The sequence below is a fragment of the Haliotis rufescens genome, unplaced genomic scaffold, assembly GCF_023055435.1.
Source record: "Haliotis rufescens isolate VD_foot unplaced genomic scaffold, xgHalRufe1.0.p SCAF_41, whole genome shotgun sequence".
Classification (NCBI taxonomy): domain Eukaryota; kingdom Metazoa; phylum Mollusca; class Gastropoda; order Lepetellida; family Haliotidae; genus Haliotis; species Haliotis rufescens.
The window spans coordinates 3,051,553-3,078,797 of NW_025964124.1; the positions used below are offsets into that span (position 1 = coordinate 3,051,553).

Consider the following 27,245-nt stretch of genomic DNA (forward strand, 5'->3'; position numbering starts at 1 on the left):
TGAGCTCCCATGTAATAGTAACTGAGCTCCCATGTATAATAGTAACTGAGCTCCCATGTAATACCAACTGAGCTCCTGTGTAATACCAACTGAGCTCCCATGTAATACCAACTGAGCTCCCATGTATAATAGTAACTGAGCTCCCATGTAATACCAACTGAGCTCCCATGTAATACCAACTGAGCTCCCATGTAATACCAACTGAGCTCCCATGTATAATAGTAACTGAGCTCCCATGTAATACCAACTGAGCTCCCATGTATAATAGTAACTGAGCTCCCGTGTAATACCAACTGAGCTTCCATGTAATAGTAACTGAGCTCCCATGTAATACCAACTGAGCTCCCATGTAATACCATTGAGATCCCATGTAATAGTAACTGAGCTCCCATGTAATACCAACTGAGCTCCCGTGTAATAGTAACTGAGCTCCCGTGTAATACCAACTGAGCTCCCGTGTAATACCAACTGAGCTCCCATGTAATAGTAACTGAGCTCCCATGTAATACCAACTGAGCTCCCATGTAATACCAACTGAGCTCCCATGTAATACCAACTGAGCTCCCATGTAATAGTAACTGAGCTCCCATGTAATACCAACTGAGCTCCCATGTAATACCATTGAGATCCCATGTAATAGTAACTGAGCTCCCGTGTAATACCAACTGAGCTCCCATGTAATAGTAACTGAGCTCCCATGTAATACCAACTGAGCTCCCATGTAATAGTAACTGAGCTCCAGTGTAATACCAACTGAGCTCCCATGTAATACCATTGAGATCCCATGTAATAGTAACTGAGCTCCCATGTAATACCAACTGAGCTCCCGTGTAATAGTAACTGAGCTCCCATGTAATACCAACTGAGCTCCCATGTAATACCAACTGAGCTCCCATGTAATAGTAACTGAGCTCCCATGTAATACCAACTGAGCTCCCATGTAATAGTAACTGAGCTCCCGTGTAATAGTAACTGAGCTCCCATGTAATACCAACTGAGCTCCCATGTAATACCAACTGAGCTCCCATGTAATAGTAACTGAGCTCCCGTGTAATAGTAACTGAGCTCCCATGTAATACCAACTGAGCTCCCATGTAATACCAACTGAACTCCCATGTAATAGTAACTGAGCTCCCATGTAATACCAACTGAGCTCCCATGTAATACCAACTGAGCTCCCATGTAATACCAACTGAGCTCCCATGTAATACCAATTTTGATTGAATGAGTGAATAGGTATCTGAAGTGAAAGCTTCTTCAAATGGTATTACACAGGAAGAAATTAGTGCTTTATTTAATACTTGTTGTTTATGACAAGTCAATTGACACTGACAGAATACTTTAACTTCAAACATTAGAAGTTGACAAGTATCAATTTAATACCATCCAATGGTTTACCTTTAGAATTCAGCTGCCCAAATTTTGTTACAATACCCTATGATGCAATTTGTGAAACTGTGTAAGTAAAAAGAGTAACTTGAATCTGATGACGTACCGTATACCCAGGCCAGCGCAATGCATTCCACAAACCCTATACACAGCAGTGAGTAGGTAGCTGCGTAGTTGTCGAACAGCTGCAGAACATACATGCCTCCCTGAAACACAAGTGTAGACTTCATAGAGCTGTATCATGTCTCCCTGACAAGGCCTCACCCACCTGTGTACAGAAGGCCTCACCCACCTGTGTACAGAAGGCCACACCCACCTGTGTACAGAAGGCCAAACCCACCTGTGTACAGAAGGCCACACCTACCTGTGTACAGAAGGCCACACCCACCTGTGTACAGAAGGCCACACCCACCTGTGTACAGAAGGCCACACCTACCTGTGTACAGAAGGCCTCACCCACCTGTGTACAGAAGGCCACAACCACCTGTGTACAGAAGGCCACACCTACCTGTGTACAGAAGGCCACACCCACCTGTGTACAGAAGGCCACACCCACCTGTGTACAGAAGGCCACACCCACCTGTGTACAGAAGGCCACACCTACCTGTATACAGAAGGCCACACCCACCTGTGTACAGAAGGCCACACCCACCTGTGTACAGAAGGCCACACCTACCTGTGTACAGAAGGCCACACCCACCTGTGTACAGAAGGTCACACCTACCTGTGTACAGAAGGCCAGTCCCACCTGTGTACAGAAGGCCAGTCCTATAAGGAAGGTCACACCCACCTGTGTACAGAAGGCCAGTCCTATAATGAAGCACAGGAAGGCAATGCCAAACAGGAGATACACAGACGTCCGTGCGCTGCGGAACAGATGGGGGAACTGATCCTTTAAAGTTGTGTGCACAGTTGTTACCGTAGCGATCTGAAACATGTAAATATGACAGTTATGTCATGGCACAGAGGGATATAACATTCTCAGACTCTTGCACACACACACACACACACACACACACACACACACACACACACACACACACACACACACACACACACACACACACACACACACACACACACACACACAGCACAAGGGGACTGGGACAATCAGGATAGAGACACACAAAGACCGTGTACCTGAGTTCCCAGACCCAGTGTCACCAGCATGGCAAAGAAGAGCACGGCCCACAGCTGCGATATAGGAAGTTTGGTGACAACCTCAGGGTACACAACGAAGGCCAGACCTGCACCTGAAACACATAATGTATCCTGCATTGTCATTACGGAAAGTCTATAGGCTGCTGTAGTCTATGTACTAATGATAGTCTGTGTACCTTGTGATAGTCTATAGGCTGCTGTAGTTTATGTACTAGTGATAGTCTGTGCACCTTGTGATAGTCTGTGTACCTTGTGATAGTCTGTGTACCTTGTGATAGTCTGTGTACCTTGTGATAGTCTGTGTACCTTGTGATAGTCTGTGTACCGTGTGATAGTCTGTGTACCTTGTAATAGTCTGTGTACCTTGTGATAGTCAGTGTACCTTGTGATAGTCTGTGTACCTAGTGACAGTCTGTGTACCTTGTGATAGTCTGTGTACCTTGTGATAGTCTGTGTACCTTGTGATAGTCTGTGTACCTTGTGATAGTCTGTGTACCTTGTGATAGTCAGTGTACCTTGTGATAGTCTGTGTACCTAGTGATAGTCTGTGCACCTTGTGATAGTCTGTGTACCTTGTGATAGTCTGTGTACCTTGTGATAGTCTGTGTACCGCGTGATAGTCTGTGTACCTTGTGATAGTCTGTGTACCGTGTGATAGTCTGTGTACCTTGTAATAGTCTGTGTACCTTGTGATAGTCAGTGTACCTTGTGATAGTCTGTGTACCTTGTGATAGTCTGTGTACCTTGTGATAGTCTGTGTACCTTGTGATAGTCTGTGTACCTTGTGATAGTCTGCGTACCTTGTGATAGTCTGTGTACCTTGTGATAGTCTGTGTACCTAGTGATAGTCTGTGCACATTGTGATAGTCTGTGTACCTTGTGATAGTCTGTGTACCTTGTGATAGTCTGTGTACCTTGTAATAGTCTGTGTACCTTGTGATAGTCAGTGTACCTTGTGATAGTCTGTGTACCTTGTGATAGTCTGTGTACCTTGTGATAGTCTGTGTACCTTGTGATAGTCTGTGTACCTTGTGATAGTGATAGTCAGTGTACCTTGTGAAAGTCTGTGTACCTTGTGATAGTCTGTGTATCTTGTGATAGTGATAGTCTGTGTACCTAGTGATAGTCTGTGTACCTAGTGATAGTCTGTGTACCTTGTGATAGTCTGTGTACCTTGTGATAGTCTGTGTACCTTGTGATAGTGATAGTCTGTGTACCTTGTGATAGTCTGTGTACCTTGTGATAGTCTGTGTACCTAGTGATAGTCTCTGCACCTTGTGATAGTCTGTGTACCTTGTTAAAGTCTGTGTATCTTGTGATAGTCTGTGTACCTTGTGATAGTCAGTGTACCTTGTGATAGTCTGTGTACCTTGTGATAGTCTGTGTACCTTGTTATAGTCTGTGTACCTTGTTATAGTTTGTGTATCTTGTGATAGTCTGTGTACCTTGTGATAGTGATAGTCTGTGTACCTAGTGATAGTCTGTGTACCTTGTGATAGTCTGTGTATCTTGTGATAGTCTGTGTACCTTGTGATAGTGATAGTCTGTGTACCTAGTGATAGTCTGTGCACCTTGTGATAGTCTGTGTACCTTGTGATAGTCTGTGTACCTTGTGATAGTCTGTGTACCTTGTTATAGTCTGTGTATCTTGTGATAGTCTGTGTACCTAGTGATAGTCTGTGTACCTTGTGATAGTGATAGTCTGTGTACCTAGTGATAGTCTGTGCACCTTGTGATAGTCTGTGTACCTTGTGATAGTGATAGTCTGTGTACCTAGTGATAGTTTGTGTATCTTGTGATAGTCTGTGTACCTTGTGATAGTCTGTGTACCTTGTGATAGTCTGCGTACCTTGTTATAGTCTGTGTATCTTGTGATAGTCTGTGTACCTAGTGATAGTCTGTGTACCTTGTGATAGTGATAGTCTGTGTACCTAGTGATAGTCTGTGCACCTTGTGATAGTCTGTGTACCTTGTGATAGTCAGTGTACCTTGTGATAGTCTGTGTACCTTGTGATAGTCTGTGTATCTTGTGATAGTCTGTGTACCTTGTTATAGTTTGTGTATCTTGTGATAGTCTGTGTACCTTGTGATAGTGATAGTCTGTGTACCTAGTGATAGTCTGTGTACCTTGTGATAGTCTGTGTATCTTGTGATAGTCTGTGTACCTTGTGAAAGTGATAGTCTGTGTACCTAGTGATAGTCTGTGCACCTTGTGATAGTCTGTGTACCTTGTGATAGTCTGTGTACCTTGTGATAGTCTGCGTACCTTGTGATAGTCAGTGTACCTTGTGATAGTCTGTGTACCTAGTGATAGTCTGTGCACCTTGTGATAGTCTGTGTACCTAGTGATAGTCTGTGTACCTTGTGACAGTCTGTGTACCTTGTGACAGTCTGTGTACCTTGTGATAGTCAGGGTACCTTGTGATAGTCTGTGTACCTAGTGATAGTCTGTGCACCTTGTGATAGTCTGTGTACCTTGTGATAGTCTGTATACCTTGTGACAGTCTGTGTACCTTGTGATAGTCTGTGTACCTTGTGATAGTCTGTGTACCTTGTGATAGTCTGTGTACCTTGTGATAGTCTGTGTACCTAGTGATAGTCTGTGTACCTTGTGATAGTCTGTGTACCTTGTGATAGTCTGTAGTCTGTGTACCTTGTGATAGTGATAGTCTGTGTACCTAGTGATAGTCTGTGCACCTTGTGATAGTCTGTGTACCTTGTGATAGTCTGTGTACCTTGTGATAGTCTGTGTACCTTGTGATAGTCTGTGTACCTTGTGATAGTCTGTGTACCTAGTGATAGTCTGTGTACCTTGTGATAGTCTGTGTACCTTGTGATAGTCTGTGAACCTTGTGATAGTCTGTGTACCTAGTGATAGTCTGTGTACCTTGTGATAGTCTGTGTACCTTGTGATAGTCTGTGTACCTTGTGATAGTGATAGTCTGTGTACCTTGTTATAGTCTGTGTATCTTGTGATAGTCTGTGTACCTTGTGATAGTGATAGTCTGTCTACCTAGTGATAGTCTGTGTACCTTGTGATAGTCTGTGTATCTTGTGATAGTCTGTGTACCTTGTGATAGTGATAGTCTGTGTACCTAGTGATAGTCTGTGTACCTTGTGATAGTATGTGTACCTTGTGATAGTCTGTGTACCTTGTGATAGTCTGTGTACCTTGTGATAGTCTGTGTACCTTGTGATAGTCTGTGTACCTTGTGATAGTCTGTGTACCTAGTGATAGTGATAGTCAGTGTACCTTGTGATAGTCTGTGTACCTTGTGAAAGTCTGTGTACCTTGTGATAGTCTGTGTACCTTGTGATAGTCTGTGTACCTAGTGATAGTCTGTGTACCCTGGATAGTTTGTGTACCTTGTGATAGTCTGTGTACCTTGTGATAGTCTGTGTACCTAGTGATAGTCTGTGTACCTAGTGATAGTCTGTGTACCTTGTGATAGTCTGTGTACCTTGTGATAGTCTGTGTACCTAGTGATAGTTTGTGTACCTTGTGATAGTCTGTGCACCTTGTGATAGTCAGTGTACCTTGTGATAGTCTGTGTACCTAGTGATAGTGATAGTCTGTGTACCTTGTGATAGTCTGTGCACCTAGTGATAGTCTGTGTACCTTGTGATAGTCTGTGCACCTTGTGATAGTCTGTGTACCTTGTGATAGTCTGTGCACCTTGTGATAGTCTGTGTACCTTGTGATAGTCTGTGTACCTAGTGATAGTCTGTGCACCTTGTGATAGTCTGTGTACCTTGTGATAGTCTGTGTACCTTGTGATAGTCTGTGTACCTAGTGATAGTCTGTGTACCGCGTGATAGAGATAGTCTGTGTACCGCGTGATAGTCTGTGTACCTTGTGATAGTCTGTGCACCTTGTGATAGTCTGTGCACCTTGTGATAGTCTATGTACCTTGTGATAGTCTGTGTACCTTGTGATAGTCTGTGCACCTTGTGATAGTCTGTGTACCTTGTGATAGTCTGTGTACCTTGTGATAGTCTGTGTACCTTGTGATAGTCTGTGTACCTAGTGATAGTCTGTGTACCGCGTGATAGAGATAGTCTGTGTACCTTGTGATAGTCTGTGTACCTAGTAATAGTCTGTGTACCTGGTGATAGTCTGTGTACCTTGTGATAGTCTGTGTACCTGGTGATAGTGATAGTCTGTGTACCTCGTGATAGTCTGTGTACCTTGTGATAGTCTGTGTACCTTGTGATAGTCTGTGTACCGCGTGATAGAGAGAGTCTGTGTACCGCGTGATAGTCTGTGTACCTAGTGATAGTCTGTGTACCTAGTGATAGTCTGTGTACCTAGTGATAGTCTGTGTACCTAGTGATAGTCTGTGTACCTTGTGATAGTCTGTGTACCTGGTGATAGTCTGTGTACCTAGTGATAGTCTGTGTACCTGGCGATAGTGATAGTCTGTGTACCTCGTGATAGTCTGTGTACCTTGTGATAGTCTGTGTACCTTGTGATAGTCTGTGTACCTTGTGATAGTCTGTGTACCTTGTGATAGTGATAGTCTGTGTACCTTGTGATAGTCTGTGTACCTTGTGATAGTCTGTGTACCTAGTGATAGTCTGTGTACCTAGTGATAGTCTGTGTACCTAGTGATAGTCTGTGTACCTTGTGATAGTCTGTGTACCTGGTGATAGTCTGTGTACCTAGTGATAGTCTGTGTACCTGGCGATAGTGATAGTCTGTGTACCTCGTGATAGTCTGTGTTCCGCATGATAGTCTGTGTACCTACCGTCCTGGGCGACTTTGTCTATGGGCTGCTGGAGTTCGTGGGCCATGTAGCCGATGATGGAGAAGATGACGAGGCCGGCAAAGACACTGGTCAGACAGTCCAGCACAGACACAAGGATAGCATCCCTGTAGGCAAACTCAAACTGTATTCAAGACACTGGTCAGACAGTCCAGCACAGACACAAGGATAGCATCCCTGTAGGCAAACTCAAACTGTATTCAACACATCCCCAACACATGGTTAGAACTTACCACTAGCCCGCTAACTCTGACGGTAGAACTTACCACTAGCCCGCTAACTCTGACGGTAGAACTTACCACTAGCCCGCTAACTCTGACTGTAGAACTTACCACTAGCCCGCTAACTCTGACTGTAGAACTTACCACTAGCCCGCTAACTCTGACGGTAGAACTTACCACTAGCCCGCTAACTCTGACTGTAGAACTTACCACTAGCCCGCTAACTCTGACGGTAGAACTTACCACTAGCCCGCTAACTCTGACGGTAGAACTTACCACTAGCCCGCTAACTCTGACGGTAGAACTTACCACTAGCCCACTAACTCTGACGGTAGAACTTACCACTAGCCCACTAACTCTGACGGCTTGTTTCCAAAATTCCCTGTGTTCAACACATCCCCATTCCCAAAATGGTTGTTAAACTTGTTTGTTTATTTGTCGTTTAATGCCGCACTCAGCAATATTCCAGCTATATGACGGTGGTCTGTAAATAATCAAGTCTAGACCAGACAATCTAGTGATTGACATCATGAGCATCGATCCACACAATTGGCATACGATGACATGCATCAACCAAGTCAGCGGGCCTGACCTCCCGATCCCATAAGTCGCCTCTTACAAAAAGCAGTCCCCTTTTATGGCAAGCATGGGTTGCTGAAGACCTATTCTACCCCTGATCTTCATGGGTCTGTTAAACTTGTAGCAACACTTACAGAAGGCAGTTGTTAAACTTGTAGCAACATTTACAGAAGGCAGTTGTTAAACTTGAAGCAACACTTACAGAAGGCAGTTGTTAAACTTGTAGCAACACTTACAGAAGGCAGTTGTTGTTGTTAAACTTGAAGCAACATTTACAGAAGGCAGTTGTTAAACTTGTAGCAACACTTACAGAAGGCAGTTGTTGTTAAACTTGAAGCAACACTTACAGAAGGCAGTTGTTGTTAAACTTGTAGCAACACTTACAGAAGGCAGTTGTTGTTAAACTTGTAGCAACACTTACAGAAGGCAGTTGTTGTTAAACTTGTAGCAACACTTGCAGAAGGCAGTTGTTGTTAAACTTGAAGCAACACTTGCAGAAGGCAGTTGTTGTTAAACTTGTAGCAACACTTACAGAAGGCAGTTGTTGTTAAACTTGTTGTAGCAACACTTACAGAAGGCAGTTGTTGTTAAACTTGAAGCAACACTTACAGAAGGCAGTTGTTGTTAAACTTGTAGCAACACTTACAGAAGGCAGTTGTTGTTAAACTTGTAGCAACACTTACAGAAGGCAGTTGTTGTTAAACTTGTAGCAACACTTACAGAAGGCAGTTGTTGTTAAACTTGTTGTAGCAACACTTACAGAAGGCAGTTGTTGTTAAACTTGAAGCAACACTTACAGAAGGCAGTTGTTGTTAAACTTGTAGCAACACTTACAGAAGGCAGTTGTTGTTACACTTGTAGCAACACTTACAGAAGGCAGTTGTTGTTAAACTTGTTGTAGCTGGCCAGCGTGATGAGTCCGCCCCAGCAGGGAGACAGTGAGAAGAAGATCTGGACAGCAGCGTCCCCCCACACCTGTATCAGGGATATAACACTGTCAGATATATAACACTGTGTCAGATATATAATACTGTATCAGGGATATAACACTGTCAGGGATATAACACTGTATCAGGGATATAACACTGTCAGATATATAACACTGTGTCAGGGATATAACACTGTCAGGGATATAACACTGTGTCAGGGATATAACACTGTCAGATATATAACACTGTATCAGGGATATAACACTGTCAGGGATATAACACTGTGTCAGGGATATAACACTGTCAGATATATAACACTGTGTCAGGGATATAACACTGTCAGATATATAACACTGTGTCAAGGATATAACACTGTCTTTGTCAGATATATAACACTGTGTCAGGGATATAACACTGTCTTTGTCAGATATATAACACTGTGTCAGGGATATAACACTGTCAGGGATATAACACTGTCAGATATATAACACTGTGTCAGGGACATAACACTGTCAGGGATAAAACACCCTCAGATATATAACACTGTGTCAGGGATATACCACCGTCAGATATATAACACTGTGTCAGATATATAACAATGTCAGGGATATAACACTGTCAGATATATAACACTTTGTCAGGGACATAATACTGTATCAGGGATATAACACTGTCAGGGATATAACACCGTCAGGGATATAACACCGTCAGATATATAACACTGTCAGGGATATAACACTGTGTCAGGGACATAACACTGTCAGGGATATAAAACTGTCCGATATATAACAATGTGTCAGGGACCTAATACTGTATCAGGGATATAACACTGTTAGGGATATAACACCGTCAGATATATAACACTGTCAGGGATATAAACACTGTCAGATATAAAACACTGTGTCAGGGATATAACACCATCAGATATATAACATTGTGTCAGGGAATAACAGTGTCAAATATATAACGCTGTGTCAGGGATATAATACTAGCAGATATATAATGCTGTGTCAGGTGTATAACACTTTATCGTACCTCTATGTCAGAACGATGAGATATATGAACACTGACAATATCTACTATATCCCCCACCTTGGCACTCTTGAGGAGCTCCCACTTGGGCGTGATGTAGTACAGGATGCCATCTGCGGACCCCTCGAGAGTCACACCTCGGATCAGCAGGATCAGTAGCACCACGTATGGGAAGAACGCCGTGAAGTACACCGCCTGAAACATTACATTGCCAGGTAACAGAAGAACGCCGTGAAGTACACCGCCTGAAACATTACATTGCCAGGTAACGGAAGAACGCTTTGAAGTACACCGCCTTAAACAATACATTTGCCAGGTGATAGAAGAACACTTTAAAGTACACCGCCTGAAACATTACATTGCCAGGTGATAGAAGAACGCTTTAAAGTACACCGTCTGAAACATTACATTGCCCGGTAACGGAAGAACGCTTTGAGGTACACAGCCTGAAACATTACATTGCCAGGTAACGGAAGAACGCTTTGAAGTACACCGCCTGAAACATAACATTTGCCAGGTGATAGAAGAATGCTTTAAAGTACACCGCCTGAAACATTACATTGCCAGGTAACGGAAGAATGCTATGAAGTACACCGCCTGAAACATTACATTGCCAGGTAACGGAAGAATGCTATGAAGTACACCGCCTGAAACATTACATTGCCAGGTAACAGAAGAATGCTGTGAGGTACGCTGCCTGAAACATTACATTGCCAGGTAACAGAAGAACGCAGTGAAGTACACCGCCTGAAACATTACATTTAACAGGTGATAGAAGAACGCCTTAAAGTACACCGCCTGAATTATTACATTGCCAGGTAACAGAAGAACGCAGTGAAGTACACCGCTTAAACATTAAATTGCCAGGTAACAGAAGAATGCTGTGAGGTACGCTGCCTGAAACATTACATTGCCAGTTAACAGAAGAATGCCTTGAAGTACTCCGCCTGAAACATTACATTGTCAGGTAACAGAAGAACGCCTTGAAGTACACCGCCTGAAACATTACATTGCCAGGTAACAGAAGAACACCTTGAAGTACACTGTCTGAAACATTACATTGCCAGGTAATGGAAGAACGCCGTGAAGTACACCGCCTGAAACATTACATTGCCAGTTAACAGAAGAACGCCTTAAAGTACACTGCCTGAAACATTACATTGCTAGATAACAGAAGAACTCTGTGAAGTACACTGCCTGAAACATTACATTGCCAGGTAACAGAAGAACTCCTTAAAGTACACTGCCTGAAACATTACATTGCCAGGTAACGGAAGAACGCTGTGAAGTACACCCCCTGAAACTTTACATTGCCAGGTAACAGAAGAACGTTGTGACGTACACCGCCAGAAACATTACATTGCCAGGAAACAGAAGAACGCCGTGAAGTACACGGTCTGAAACATTACATTGCCAGGTAACAGAAGAACGTTGTGACGTACACCCTGAAACATTACATTGCCAGGTAACGGAAGAACCAGCGATAGAAACTGGATTCCTTTAATCCCTTATACCCTGCATCAAAGTAAAAACCTGCACACTTCTTCCGAGTCAATGAAGTCATAGCACAAGTCAACCTCTGCTCAGCTGTTTTCTATCAATTTTGTGTTAATTATTTTACAATGTCTACTAAAACATGTCAGTAAGATACATTCGGTGCAGCAGGATCGCTCAGGGTCCATGGGGAATTATGCGTCCCTCTAACCCATGTGGTCCTGCTAGAACTGCTACAAACATTACATTGGCAGGTAACAGCAGGATCGCTCAGGGTCCATGGGGTATTATGCGTCCCTCTAACCAATGTGGTCCTGCTACAACTGCTACAAACATTACATTGCCAGGTAACAGCAGGATCGCTCAGGGTCCATGGGGTATTATGCGTCCCTCTAACCCATGTGGTCCTGCTGCAACTGCTACAAACATTACATTGCCAGGTAACAGCAGGATCACTCAGGGTCCATGGGGTATTATGCGTCCCTCTAACCCATGTGGTCCTGCTACAACTGCTACAAACATTACATTGCCAGGTAACAGCAGGATCACTCAGGGTCCATGGGGTATTATGCGTCCCTCTAACCCATGTGGTCCTGCTACAACTGCTACAAACATTACATTGCCAGGTAACAGCAGGATCACTCAGGGTCCATGGGGTATAATGCGTCCCTCTAACCCATGTGGTCCTGCTGCAACTGCTACAAACATTACATTGCCAGGTAACAGCAGGATCACTCAGGGTCCATGGGGTATTATGCGTCCCTCTAACCCATGTGGTCCTGCTAGAACTCATCATGTTCAGGGCCACAGGGCCGGGATCATTCATACCAGATTTTGCCATAAATAAGATGAGCATTTATTCACTGGTGCAAAGATTAATATTAATTACTTAATGGTTTTATTTATTTGCATGTCAAACTATATTAATCAATAAGCAGAGACCATGTGCTGATGTGCCCCAAATTTCTCAAATGGGGTTTTAGAGTAATGCCATCATTTCCTGTGCCACGTGTTGCCATGGTTACAGCTCAGATGCTCTCACCTTGCCGGAGGTCTTGATTCCCTTGGCCAGGCAGATACAGACCAGCACCCAGGCAAGTAGCAGACAGAGGGCCAGTTGCCACCGCACCTTCCCCATCTCATAGACGCCCCCGCTGATGTCCAGCACCTCATTACTGCAACACAAACACCCATGTACCCGCTGTCTGGTGTCACCACACCCTCCCCATCTCATGGACGCTGATGTCCAGCACCTCATTACTGCAACACAAACACCCATGTACCCGCTGTCTAGTGTCACCACACCCTCCCCATCTCATAGACGCTGATGTCCAGCACCTCATTACTGCAACACAAACACCCATGTACCTGCTGTCTAGTGTCACCGCACCTTCCCCATCTCAAGGACGCCCCCGCTGATGTACAGCACCTCATTACTGCAACACAAACACCCATAAACCCGCTGTCTAGTGTCACCACACCGTCCCCATCTCATGGACGCTGATGTCCAGCACCTCATTACTGCAACACAAACACCCATGTACCCGCTGTCTAGTGTCACCACACCCTGCCCATCTCATGGACGCTGATGTCCAGCACCTCATTACTGCAACACAAACACCCATGAACCCGCTGTCTAGTGTCACCACACCCTCCCCATCTCATGGACGCCCCCGCTGATGTCCAGCACCTCATTACTGCAACACAAACACCCATGTACCTGCTGTCTAGTGTCACCACACCTTCCCCATCTCATGGACGCCCACGCTGATGTCCAGCACCTCATTACTGCAACACAAACACCCATGTACCCGCTGTCTAGTGTCACCACATCCTCCCCATCTTATGGACGCTGATGTCCAGCACCTCATTACTGCAACACAAACACCCATGTACCCGCTGTCTAGTGTCACCACACCCTCCCCATCTCATGGACGCTGATGTCCAGCACCTCATTACTGCAACACAAACACCCATGTACCTGCTGTCTGGTGTCACCACACCCTGCCCATCTCATAGACGCCCCCGCTGATGTCCAGCACCTCATTACTGCAACACAAACACCCATGTACCCGCTGTCTGGTGTCACCACACCCTCCCCATCTCATGGACGCTGATGTCCAGCACCTCATTACTGCAACACAAACACCCATGTACCCGCTGTCTGGTGTCACCACACCCTCCCCATCTCATGGACGCTGATGTCCAGCACCTCATTACTGCAACACAAACACCCATGTACCCACTGTCTAGTGTCACCACACCCTGCCCATCTCATGGACGCCCCCGCTGATGTCCAGCACCTCATTACTGCGACACAAACACCCATGTACCCGCTGTCTGGTGTCACCACACCCTGCCCATCTCATAGACGCCCCCGCTGATGTCCAGCACCTCATTACTGCAACACAAACACCCATGTACCCGCTGTCTGGTGTCACCACACCCTCCCCATCTCATGGACGCTGATGTCCAGCACCTCATTACTGCAACACAAACACCCATGTACCCGCTGTCTGGTGTCACCACACCCTCCCCATCTCATGGACGCTGATGTCCAGCACCTCATTACTGCAACACAAACACCCATGTACCTGCTGTCTAGTGTCACCACACCCTCCCCATCTCATGGACCCCCCCGCTGATGTCCAGCACCTCATTACTGCAACAGAAACACCCATGTACCCGCTGTCTGGTGTCACCACACCCTCCCCATCTCATGGACGCTGATGTCCAGCACCTCATTACTGCAACACAAACACCCATTTACCCACTGTCTAGTGTCACCACACCCTCCCCATCTCATGGACCCCCCCGCTGATGTCCAGCACCTCATTACAGCAACACAAACACCCTTGTACCTGCTGTCTGGTGTCACCACACCCTCCCTGATACAGAGTGATGTTTGTATTCACAGGTGAAGGAGGTACACAGAGTGAAGCAGTGGGAATAACTGATGACGTCCGAATACTTACTGGAAGTATTCATCACTGGGAGACTTGTTGTCTAGCAGCTTGGTGTGGTTGGTGATGTTGATGATGTTGTTGTACATCTGCTGGCCGACCCCCTGAACCGTGTAGCACGTGGAGTTGTACCAAGTCCCGTTCTGAGTTGTACAGTTGGTGATCATGCTACGACTCTCGAAGCACACTGGAAACAAACACCCCATCCAGCTCACTTGACCAAAAACAAACACCCCATCCAGCTTACTTGACCAAAAACAAACACCCCATCCAGCTCACTTGACCAAAAACAAACACCCCATCCAGCTTACTTGACCAAAAACAAACACCCCATCCAGCTTACTTGACCAAAAACAAACACCCCATCCAGCTCACTTGACCAAAAACAAACACCCCATCCAGCTTACTTGACCAAAAACAAACATCCCATCCAGCTTACTTGACCAAAAACAAACACCCCATCCAGCTTACTTGACCAAAAACAAACACCCCATCCAGCTCACTTGACCAAAAACAAACACCCCATCCAGCTTACTTGACCAAAAACAAACACCCCATCCAGCTTACTTGACCAAAAACAAACACCCCATCCAGCTTACTTGACCAAAAACAAACACCCCATCAAGCTTACTTGACCAAAAACAAACACCCCATCAAGCTTACTTGACCAAAAACAAACACCCCATCCAGCTTACTTGACCAAAAACAAACACCCCATCCAGCTCACAAAACTCATGAGGACTTAAGCATCCATACTAGGGGACATGAGGACTTGTATCAACTCACGTGGAGAGCTCTAATCACCGCAGTAACTCAACCAAAGTAAAGCCACAATACCAGCTGGGGACATGAGGACTTGTATCAACTCACGTGGAGAGCTCTAATCACCGCAGTAGCTCAACCAAAGTAAAGCCACAATACCAGGGGACATGAGGACTTGTATCAACTCACGTGGCGAGCTCTAATCTCCGCAGTAACTCAACCAAAGTAAAGCCACAATACCAGGGGATATGGGGACTTGTATCAACTCACGTGGCGAGCTCTAATCTCCGCAGTAACTCAACCAAAGTAAAGCCACAATACTAGGGGATATGGGGACTTGTATCAACTCACATGGAGAGCTCCAATCACCGCAGTAGCTCAACCAAAGTAAAGCTACAATACCAGGAGACATGAGGACTTGTATCAACTCACGTGGCGAGCTCTAATCTCCGCAGTAACTCAACCAAAGTAAAGCCACAATACTAGGGGATATGGGGATTTGTATCAACTCACGTGGAGAGCTCCAATCACCGCAGTAGCTCCAGGGAAGTTCAGCAGCAAATGAAGCAAACAGATAGTAGAGCGTCCAAGCGATGATCATGTTGTAATACATGGCGATCAGAACTGACACTATGAACATCGCCCAACCGACACCTGGAAACAAAGGATATATACAGAATAAACATGTAGTAAACAAAGAGTAAACAAAGAGTAAACAAAGAGTAAACAGTTAACAAAGTAGAAAGGTCACATGACTCAGCTTTCAAACCGCCTTGTAACAACACCACAGAACTGGAACAATAATTCATAAATTCCATTCGTCTAAAGTGTGTTTCTGAAGAAGTCATTGAAAGCTAACGCAACCATGATACAATTCGGCACGTGACTAAGACAACCCGATAAATTCAAATATATGTTTAGTTGTCAAAATAACACATCCATGCCAGAGAATAATCAGTGTCGCTAGAAGAATAATCAGTAGTGTTCACACGATCATTCTGTATTTATAACACCAGACAAGTACAATGGATAAGTGTCGCTAGAATAACAATCAGTAGTGTTCACACGATCATTCTGTATTTATAACACCAGACAAGTACAATGGATAAGTGTCGCTAGAAGAATAATCAATAGTGTTCACACGATCATTCTGTATTTATTACACTAGACAAGTACAATGGATAAGTGTCGCTAGAAGAATAATCAATAGTGTTCACACGATCATTCTGTATTTATTACACTAGACAAGTATAATGGATAAGTGTCGCTAGAAGAATAATCAGTAGTGTTCGCACGATCATTCTGTATTTATTACACTAGACAAGTACAATGGATAAGTGTCGCTAGAAGAATAATCAATAGTGTTCGCACGATCATTCTGTATTTATTACACCAGACAAGTACAATGGATAAGTGTCGCTAGAAGAATAATCAATAGTGTTCACACGATCATTCTGTATTTATTACACTAGACAAGTACAATGGATAAGTGTCGCTAGAAGAATAATCAATAGTGTTCGCACGATCATTCTGTATTTATTACACTAGACAAGTACAATGGATAAGTGTCGCTAGAAGAAGAATCAATAGTGTTCGCACGATCATTCTGTATTTATTACACTAGACAAGTACAATGGATAAGTGTCGCTAGAAGAATAATCAGTAGTGTTGGCACGATCATTCTGTATTTATTACACTAGACAAGTACAATGGATAAGTGTCGCTAGAAGAATAATCAGTAGTGTTCCCACGATCATTCTGTATTTATTACACTAGACAAGTACAATGGATAAGTGTCGCTAGAAGAATAATCAATAGTGTTCACACGATCATTCTGTATTTATTACACTAGACAAGTACAATGGATAAGAAGTATAGTAAAAGTGATAAAGTTGTTGTTGTTAACGCCGCACTTAGCAATATTCCAGCTTTATTACGGTGGTCTGTAAATAATCGAGTCTGGACCAGACAATCTAGTGATTGATATCAAGAGCATCGATCCAAGCAATTGGGATCGATGACATGCATCAACCAAGTCAGGTAGTCTGACCCCGTTAGTCACCTCTTACGACAAGCATAGTCGCCTTTTACGGCAAGCATGGGTTGCTGAAGACCTATTCTACCCGGATCTTCAAGGGAGGAGACAAGCATGGGTTGCTGAAGACCTATTCTACCCGGATCTTCACGGGTCAAGAAGAAGTATAGTACTTATAGTAGTCTCACTTCAGCATTATAAACTGGAGCTAGTCCTTACCAAACTGCCCAATAGTTAAGGCAGGGTTAGAACTTCACACTTGCCTGCTGGCACGGCGCTAGTACAAATTCCTTCAGGCATGTAAAAACTTCTCAATTTTCTCATTGTTTCAACATTACAAGGGCATTTGATCTACCCCTGGGCAAGTAAAGCTGTTGAGTTTAGTTTTAACTAAGGTATCATAAGGACTAGAATTCATTTGCCCTTTTTAAGGATTTTGCTTTTGTTATCATTTTAAGAACTGACCGCCTCCGTGGTCTTGTGGTAGAGTGTCCGCCCGGAGAGCGGAAGGTCCGGGGTTCGATCCCCAGCCGCATCATACCAAAAGACGTTAAAAGATGGTACTTGTTGTTACCCTGTCTGGCGCTCGGCATTAAGGGGCTAAAACAAGGACTGGTCGGCTCGGAGTCAGTATACTGTGTCTGAGTGGGGTATTCATGTTAAACTGCGGCATGGTATCTCAGTGAGCTAGCCCTATAAATCGGCATCAGTCCGTACTAGTACAAGCAGCCACACAAACACACACACGTACATGCATGTTGCTATATAAGTGCAATAATCTTGGACGCGACGTTAAACCCAATTTCACCTCACCTCACATTTTAAGAACTTGTGGACCCAAACTGTTACCATGTCACCATATCTAACCTGGCAATGTTGATTGGTTACTTTTACTCAATTTCCAGAGTTAACCACTATGTATTTTATTGTTGAACAATGATTGTAACTGTATTACACTGTGTCTGTTGAGATTCGGTAGAAGCTCATTGCATTGTGTTTGGACAGTGATTAGTTGTCAGGAATGTAGTACTGTTTAAAGGGGCACTGATCTAAAGCAGTTCCCCGGGACTGGTTGTTGCCTTTGTTATTGTTTTTCCCCGTGAGTACCCGGATCAAATAGCAGAAACCTGTGCTGCACAATTCTTAAGCGCATTTGTCACTCTTATTGATGGTATAAGGGCATATGGTCACATTGATCAACAAAATGAAATACAGTTTTGGAAAAAAGGAAATGTAGGTATCTTTGTGGGTAGCATCTTTAATGGTTACAGTGTTTTGATAAGTCACTTGCTTGGTAATTGTGCCATTTTCGTTTACACTATTTTGACATGCAACACACAGTAGATATTTCACCTGCACATTGCTTATTTTATCGTGTTTATATTTTTACAGTCAAAATGTGCAAAATCTTTACTTAGGAAATTTATTAAACGCCTAATTATTCAGTTATTTTACGAATTGACTGAAAAATATGTCCATCTGTATTATTATGATGGCAAATTCCAAGCATTTTATGATTTATATCATCACCAAGTGACTGAAAGTGTTAGGATTAAAAGTACATCTCCATATTGTTTGTCTTCTAATCCTAGCATAATTGATCTATGGTGATGTTTTTAAGCCCTTTTGACCGTCTTAATTATTTTTAGTCAAGCTTTTAAATAAATGGACAGATTTTTCAGTCAATTTGTAAAATGACTGAAATATTTAGACATTTCATAAATTGCCTGAGTGAATCACATTTTACGCCTACAAAGGAAAAGACTTGTGAAAACAACATCTATCTTGCATCAAAGAACTTCCCAGCCAAGAGGAACAAGAACGATTATGTTTAATGCTACAGCAAATGAAGGAAAACAAAACAAATATAATAATGTATAAATTACAACCTTCCAAAGTTATATGTATAATTTTAGGCAGCTTCCGTGCAAGAGGAATGTATCTGTGAATATCCCCATAAAGGAACAATATCCCACACGTCTGCAGCTGTACAAAGAAACTTATTCGATGTCAGGTGTCTCTCTAACAATCATATATTTCAAAATATATACTCAACAACAAAAGTTCCTGTGACACCAATATTTTAGTGTATTTTTCAAACAAATAAAGTTTGGTTTTCAATATTGTAGTACATGTATGGAATCAAGTCACAAACACACAACTGCTACAGAAAAGCATGCATTCCATGCAAAAGTTGACTTTTATGCAAGCCCCATGTATCTCACTACCCAAGAATGGGGAGAAAAACATGTGCATTATTGGGATTCCATATGCATTGTTTAGCATCGCGCTGACAACAACCACTCAGAAAAACAACAAAATTACGCAATTATTCAACATTACTAAATGCCACGCCTGTCTGAAAATGAGCGTCTGCGAGCCATTGGTATGCTTGAAGCAGGATCGAGTCAACGTGATGTTGCAAGACAATTTAACGTCCACAGAAACACCATTTGGTGTTTATGGCAACGTTGGCAACAGACGAATGCAGTCAGAGACCATCCTCGGAGTGGCAGGCCACGCGTAACCAATAATCGACAAGACAACTGGATTCGAACAACACACCTACGAAATCGATTCCAGCCAGCAACAGTGACTGCAAGAAGCATCCCTTGCCTGCGACAAATATCTTCACAAACCGTACGTTGTCGCCTCAGATGTGCAGGGATTGTCGTCAGAAGACCAGCCAGACGTCCCATTTTGACAGGTAACCACCCTCAAGCACGTCTACAGTGGTGCAGACAGCGTCTACGCTGGACAGCCATGCAGTGGGGACAAGTTCTATTCACTGACGAGTCTCGTTTTCACCTCAGCCACAGCGATGGACGGATTCGAGTGTACCGACGTTGAGGTGAACGTTAAGTCAATCATTGTGTCATGGAAGAAGATCGGTTCGGGGGCGGCAGCGTTATGGTATGGGGTGGGATTACAGCAAGACAGAGGACCTGTTTGATAGTGGTAGATGGAAATCTCAATGGACAGCGCTACCGCGACGAGATCATCGGCCCTGTTGTTCTAACGTTTTTTGCGTCATCATGGCCCAGGCATTACCTTTCAACATGACAACGTCCGGCCTCATATTGCTTGACTTGTTCAGGATTCTCTTCAACAAAACACAGGAATGTCATCTCCTGGCCGGCTCGCTCCCCTGATCTCTCACCAATCGAGCACAAGTGGGATGAGATGGATTGGCGCCTTCGATGTCAACCACGTGTTCCACAGACACTCCAGGAACATCGAAAACATGCTCCCAAGATTAGTGCCCCTTTAATGTAAGCAGTTTTGAGGAAGGTACTAAATCTAGATACTGGTGTGATATGTAAATTTCCGAAATATCTTGGACTGTGACTGAGTGTTACAACTTACAGAAACATGTAGAATTTTTCTGTGTTGTGATTGCACTTTGTGGCAATTTCCAGTAGCTAGTTAGACTGTATATATAAGGGGACAAGAGCGTGCCTCTCGTATCTCTCACACATTTCATTACATCAAGACCAGCTTTCATGTGAAGATCCCTCATCACCCTGGATTCCCTGCCAAGGCCTAACCCTAACCCCAGGTTCCCTGCCTAGGCCTAACCCTAACCCCGGGTTCCCTGCCTAGGCCTAACCCTAACCCCAGGTTCCCTGCCTAGGCCTAACCCTAACCCCAGGTTCCCTGCCTAGGCCTAACCCTAACCCAAGGTTCCCTGCCAAGGCCTAACCCTAACCCTGGATTCCCTGCCAAGGCCTAACCCTAACCCCAGGTTCCCTGCCTAGGCCTAACCCTAACCCCGGGTTCCCTGCCTAGGCCAAACCCTAACCCCGGGTTCCCTGCCTAGGCCAAACCCTAACCCCGGGTTCCCTGCCTAGGCCTAACCCTAACCCCGGGTTCCCTGCCTAGGCCTAACCCTAACCCCGGGTTCCCTGCCTAGGTCTAACCCTAACCCCGGGTTCCCTGCCTAGGTCTAACCCTAACCCCGGGTTCCCTGCCTAGGCCTAACCCTAACCCCAGGTTCCCTGCCTAGGCCTAACCCTAACCCCGGGTTCCCTGCCTAGGCCTAACCCTAACCCCAGATTCCCTGCCTAGGCCTAACCCTAACCCCGGGTTCCCTGCCTAGGCCTAACCCTATCCCCGGGTTCCCTGCCTAGGCCTAACCCTATCCCCGGGTTCCCTGCCTAGGCCTAACCCTAACCCCAGATTCCCTGCCTAGGCCTTTTCTGGGAAGCACTGTTGCTGCTGAGTGAACATATTATTATCACTGAATTTTGCTATCACCACCTTATTTTTGTATTTATTAATGACCACTGCCATCATATTATATATTGCCATTGAATATTGAACTACCACTCTATTGTTTACTGCCATTGTAATTGCTGTGCAGTAATTTGTGCTGATTTGTAAAACCAGTGAATTTTGTAATACATTTGTTGATTGCATACCATTTGTTGGTTGTTTGTTGGGTTCACACAAACTTCTTATACCTTCCGATTTCTTGGTTAACATATTGTTTCAATTTGGGAATAGACACGTAACACTCTGAATGGAGATGGTACATAACTGGCTGTGTGAGGAGACGGTACATAACTAGCTGTGTGAGGAGACGGTACATAACTAGCTGTGTGAAGAGATGGTACATAACTAGCTGTGTGAGGAGACGGTACATAACTAGCTGTGTGAGGAGACGGTACATAACTAGCTGTGTGAGGAGATGGTACATAACTAGCTGTGTGAGGAGACGGTACATAACTAGCTGTGTGAGGAGACGGTACATAACTAGCTGTGTGAGGAGACGGTACATAACTAGCTGTGTGAGGAGACGGTACATAACTAGCTGTGTGAGGAGACGGTACATAACTGGCTGTGTGAGGAGATGGTACATAACCGGCTCTGTTGGGAGATGGTACATAACTAGCTGTGTGAGGAGATGGTACATAACCGGCTCTGTGAGATGGTACATAACTGGCTCTGTGAGATGGTACATAACTGGCTGTGTGAGGAGATTGTACATAACTAGCTGTGTGAGGAGATGGTACATAACTGGCTGTGTGAGATGGTACATAACTGGCTCTGTGAGATGGTACATAACTGGCTGTGTGAGGAGATTGTACATAACTAGCTGTGTGAGGAGATGGTACATAACTGGCTGTGTGAGATGGTACATAACTAGCTGTGTGAGGAGACGGTACATAACTAGCTGTGTGAGGAGATGCTACATAACTGGCTGTGTGAGGAGATGTTACATAACTAGCTGTGTGAGGAGATGGTACATAACTAGCTGTGTGAGGAGATGGTACATAACTAGCTGTGTGAGGAGATGTACATAACTAGCTGTGCGAGGAGATGGTACATAACTGGCTGTGTGAGGAGATGGTACATAACTAGCTGTGTGAGGAGAAGGTACATAACTAGCTGTGTGAGGAGATGGTACATAACCGGCTCTGTTGGGAGATGGTACATAAATGGCTCTGTGGGATGGTACATAACTGGCTGTCTGAGGAGATGATACATAACTAGCTGTGTGAGGAGATGGTACATAACTAGCTGTGTGAGGAGAAGGTACATAACTAGCTTTGTGAGGAGATGGTACATAACCGGCTCTGTTGGGAGATGGTACATAAATGGCTCTGTGGGATGGTACATAACTGGCTGTGTGAGGAGATGATACATAACTAGCTGTGTGAGGAGATGGTACATAACCAGCTGTGTGAGAAGAAGGTACATAACTAGCTGTGTGAGAAGATGGTACATAACTGGTTCTGTGAGATGGTACATAACTGGCTGTGTGAGGAGATGGTACATAACTGGCTGTGTGAGGAGATGGTACATAACCGGCTCTGTGGGGAGATGGTACATAACTGGCTCTGTGAGATGGTACATAACTGGCTGTCTGAGGAGATGATACATAACCAGCTGTGTGAGGAGATGGTACATAACCAGCTGTGTGAGAAGATGGTACATAACTAGCTGTGTGAGAAGATGGTACATAACTGGTTCTGTGAGATGGTACATAACTAGCTGTATGAGGAGACGGTACATAACTAGCTGTGTGAGGTGATGGTACATAACTGGCTGTGTGAGGAGATGGTACATAACTAGCTGTGTGAGGAGATGGTACATAACTGGCTGTGTGATGAGATGGTACATAACCAGCTGTGTGAGGAGATGGTACATAACTAGCTGTGTGAGGAGATGTACATAACTAGCTGTGCGAGGAGATGGTACATAACTGGCTGTGTGAATAGATGGTACATAACTAGCTGTGTGAGGAGATGGTACATAACTAGCTGTGTGAGAAGATGGTACATAACTGGCTCTGTGTGATGGTACATAACTAGCTGTGTGAGGAGATGGTACATAACTAGCTGTGTGAGGAGATGGTACATAACTAGCTGTGTGACGAGATGGTACATAACTAGCTGTGTGAGGAGATGGTACATAACTGGCTGTGTGAGGAGTAGGGCTGGTGATTTAGATCGATAATCGTAATTATCATCGATGGAAGAAGGTTGTGACGATTATCGATATGAATATAATGCTATCGATAATGACATGTATTTTCGACAAATAAAAGTTTTTACTGCAATACATTTGACTTATTTGTTTTGCTCTCCTTGTAATTATCGCTAGATATAAACAGATTCACCCTAACATACAGTTTTCTCCCCTTCGCTTTATGTTTAGTCGCAAATAATAATCAAATGTTTCAAAAAGTAAAAAGTTCTGCTTTGAATCGAACGACGACGCCATTACATGTTGTTAGTGGGTAATTACAAATGTAGTCACTGGCATCTAAATGCGGAGTCAGGATTTTAGAAAATATGTATATTTTCGAAATAGTATGAAGTATCATGATTAAAATAGGTTTCATAATACTTTAATTCTTAAAAAGAATTCTTCCCATTCTATTTCATAAAATTTCAAATTTTATGTCTATTTTGTAACTACGTATTCTAGTCTGTTTCGATTTTTTCAATGATCATAGTTTTCGTTTTTCCCGGTATTCTCAACTCACAGCCCACGTGAGGTCCACGTGGGGTTTGACATTTTTACGATATGGCAGCAAAAATTCCTAATTTCCCCGTTATAATCGCACGATGTTTGTTTAATATCAGTCTGCCACCCAATCTATTACGTATCACCTGTGAACCTAGTACAACCTACTACGTAGCACACACCTGTACACACCTGACATTCACAATGGCGGAATATTTGATGATTTTTTATCTGAATAGTTTCGTGAATACTGTACATAAATGACAAACGACTATATCAGGTGAAATTACATTTAATTTCTCAATTACCGTATTTTCTTGAGTACAGTGCGCACCCATGTATAATGCGCACCCCACTCTAGCGGGTTCAATATTTTGGAAAAAAAAGAAATTTGAATATTATGCGCAGAAAAATTTCACCGTACCCTTTCAGCGAAGTCCGGCACACGAACGGGTGATGAGAAACTTCGTCAGTACAAATTCGAAATTTGAGATAAAAAATCACCAGACATGTTTATTTACCGTTTAAATAGTATTTATTGTTCTGCTAGGCATTGTTTTATATCCAGGGATTAAGATTACCTTGTGTATTTTCTCGTAAACTAAGCCGGAAACAGCAATCAGCTGTACACACGTTTTCTTGGAATCGACCGGTGATTCGGTCAAGACACACCCAATGATATAACTTAATAGGATTTTTAATGCAAGGATCGGCAAAAATTGTATATGAAACTATTTTTTTTATCAAGAATAATATATTCCATTATTTTCTTAATTATATGCAGCCTTTACTAAACATATTTAAAATAGATAATAACCCTAAGCGAAGCAGCTGATCGCTATTCCCGGGTATTATTTTTTACATGGACCCAGTCTGACCAGTCACCGTCAAGGCTCACGCGCACGTGATCGCGTGATCGCGTGATCGCGAGAATTTCATGTTGACATAGAATCGTCAAACAAAAACAAATATGACTTTTAACGAGTCAAAGTATGTCATTTATGATATATGTATCCATTCTCTGTCAACTAAAGTTCGTTTCAAGACGTCAATAGCGGTATTCTGACCGTGGTTGCTGTTAATAACGGTGAGTTGTGCGATCTTCCGATCGCTTCACACACGATTTCGCCGAAATTAATAAAAACAATATTTAAAGGAATACTCAAGAAAATACGGTATTCTCACTTTATACAAATAATAATTGTCTTTGACGACATGAATCGTAAACTCAGATTGTTCATCGCTAAAAATGCGATGTAACGTGCGTATTGTTGAAACACTGAGTCTCCGGAGAAGTGAATTGCCATTTTTCTGTAATGTCATTTTACCAAAATAGAATTCTTTGATATTTATCGATTATTGATCGATATGTGACTACCGATAATCGATCTGAGTAATCCATATCGATAACCAGCCCTAGTGAGGAGATGGTACATAACTGGCTCTGTGAGGAGATGGTATATAACTAGCTGTGTGAGGAGATGGTACATAACTAGCTGTGTGAGGAGATGGTATATAACTGGTGGCTTTCATTAAAATCAGATCTTAGTTCTCACTTCTGCTAAACAAAGATCTGAGGACATCCCATGACGGGTCACGTCAGACCAACCTTGCGCAAACTGTGACCGACCATTGGAACAACTAACAAGAAGTCGACAATAGCCAATCAGAAGGCAGCTTAATCGTGCTTCACGGCACAAGTTTCAAACTGGTGTCTACGCTTCGAAACATATTTTGACATCTAAAAAATTAACAAGATTCCCATACTGCCTGTATCGCTCACCTTAATATTTATGCAATCATGACAAATACATCTGCATTGTACATTCATATAATACTGCAAATATTTCATAATTTTGACTCTGTCAGCATTTAAAATAGGTGGATGGCAAATCTGACAGCATAAACGTGTATTACTCTAGATACAAATGAAGATTTGAACCGTTTCAATGTTATGATCCAGGATTTAAGTTTCCAGAGGCAAGGCTGGACCTCAGATCTTTGTTTAGCGGTGGCAAGAACTAAGATCTCATTTTAATGAGATTGGGCTTACCTTGGAATATGGGGGCTTACCTTGGAATATGGGGGCTTACCTTGGAATATGGGGGCTTACTTTGGAATATGGGGGCTTACCTTGGAATATGGGTGAAACCTTCCAGATGGACACCACGCCCTCGCTGGCGTACTGACCAAACGACAGCTCAAGGAACACCAGGGGGATTCCGGTGATGAACAGCATGACGATGAAGGGAATGAGGAATGCTCCTGAAACAGGTTGCCATGGTTACAATTGGCCTACTAGGCTAGAATACTTACCAACAAATATGTATGTTTTTAGAATAAAAATATAATTTACACTTTTCCTGACTCATACTAATTGCTTCTCTCTCTCTCTAATGCACCCATTGAGCCACTGTAGTGAACCTGGTAGAAGCTTAGATTTGGGCAAAAGCATGCTCCAGACAGGTGTTCTCACCTTGGACTAGCACCCCAATCGTCTATACTACTAGCCACACATGCCAGCACAACCCCCATCGTCTATACTACTAGCCACACATGCCAGCACAACCCCCATCGTCTATACTACTAGCCACACATGCCAGCACAACCCCCATCGTCTATACTACTAGCCACACATGCCAGCACAACCCCCATCGTCTATACTACTAGCCACACATGCCAGCACAACCCCCATCATCTATACTACTAGCCACACATGCCAGCACAACCCCAATCGTCTATACTACTAGCCACTCATGCCAGCACAACCCCCATCGTCTATACTACTAGCCACACATGCCAGCACAACCCCCATCGTCTATACTACTAGCCACACATGCCAGCACAACCCCCATTGTCTATACTACTAGCCACACATGCCAGCACAACCCCCATCGTCTATACTACTAGCCACACATGCCAGCACAACCCCCATCGTC

At 43.7% G+C, this 27,245-nt stretch overlaps 1 protein-coding gene across 3 annotated transcripts in view; it reads right to left on the minus strand.

The window, feature by feature from the left end:
- The window catches only part of LOC124125624 (sodium- and chloride-dependent glycine transporter 1-like), a 132,865-nt gene that overhangs the window by 12,057 nt on the left and 93,563 nt on the right, over positions 1-27,245 (minus strand). For all 3 annotated transcript variants that reach the window (XM_046488966.2, XM_046488967.2, XM_046488968.2), the window contains exons 3-12: positions 26,440-26,571; positions 15,810-15,950; positions 14,547-14,721; positions 12,614-12,746; positions 10,138-10,272; positions 8,988-9,091; positions 7,299-7,423; positions 2,530-2,642; positions 2,180-2,317; positions 1,496-1,595 (exon numbers count right to left, since the gene is read on the minus strand). In XM_046488966.2, the coding sequence (XP_046344922.2) occupies positions 1,496-1,595; positions 2,180-2,317; positions 2,530-2,642; positions 7,299-7,423; positions 8,988-9,091; positions 10,138-10,272; positions 12,614-12,746; positions 14,547-14,721; positions 15,810-15,950; positions 26,440-26,571 (1,296 nt within the window). The remainder of the gene's footprint in view (positions 1-1,495; positions 1,596-2,179; positions 2,318-2,529; positions 2,643-7,298; positions 7,424-8,987; positions 9,092-10,137; positions 10,273-12,613; positions 12,747-14,546; positions 14,722-15,809; positions 15,951-26,439; positions 26,572-27,245) is intronic.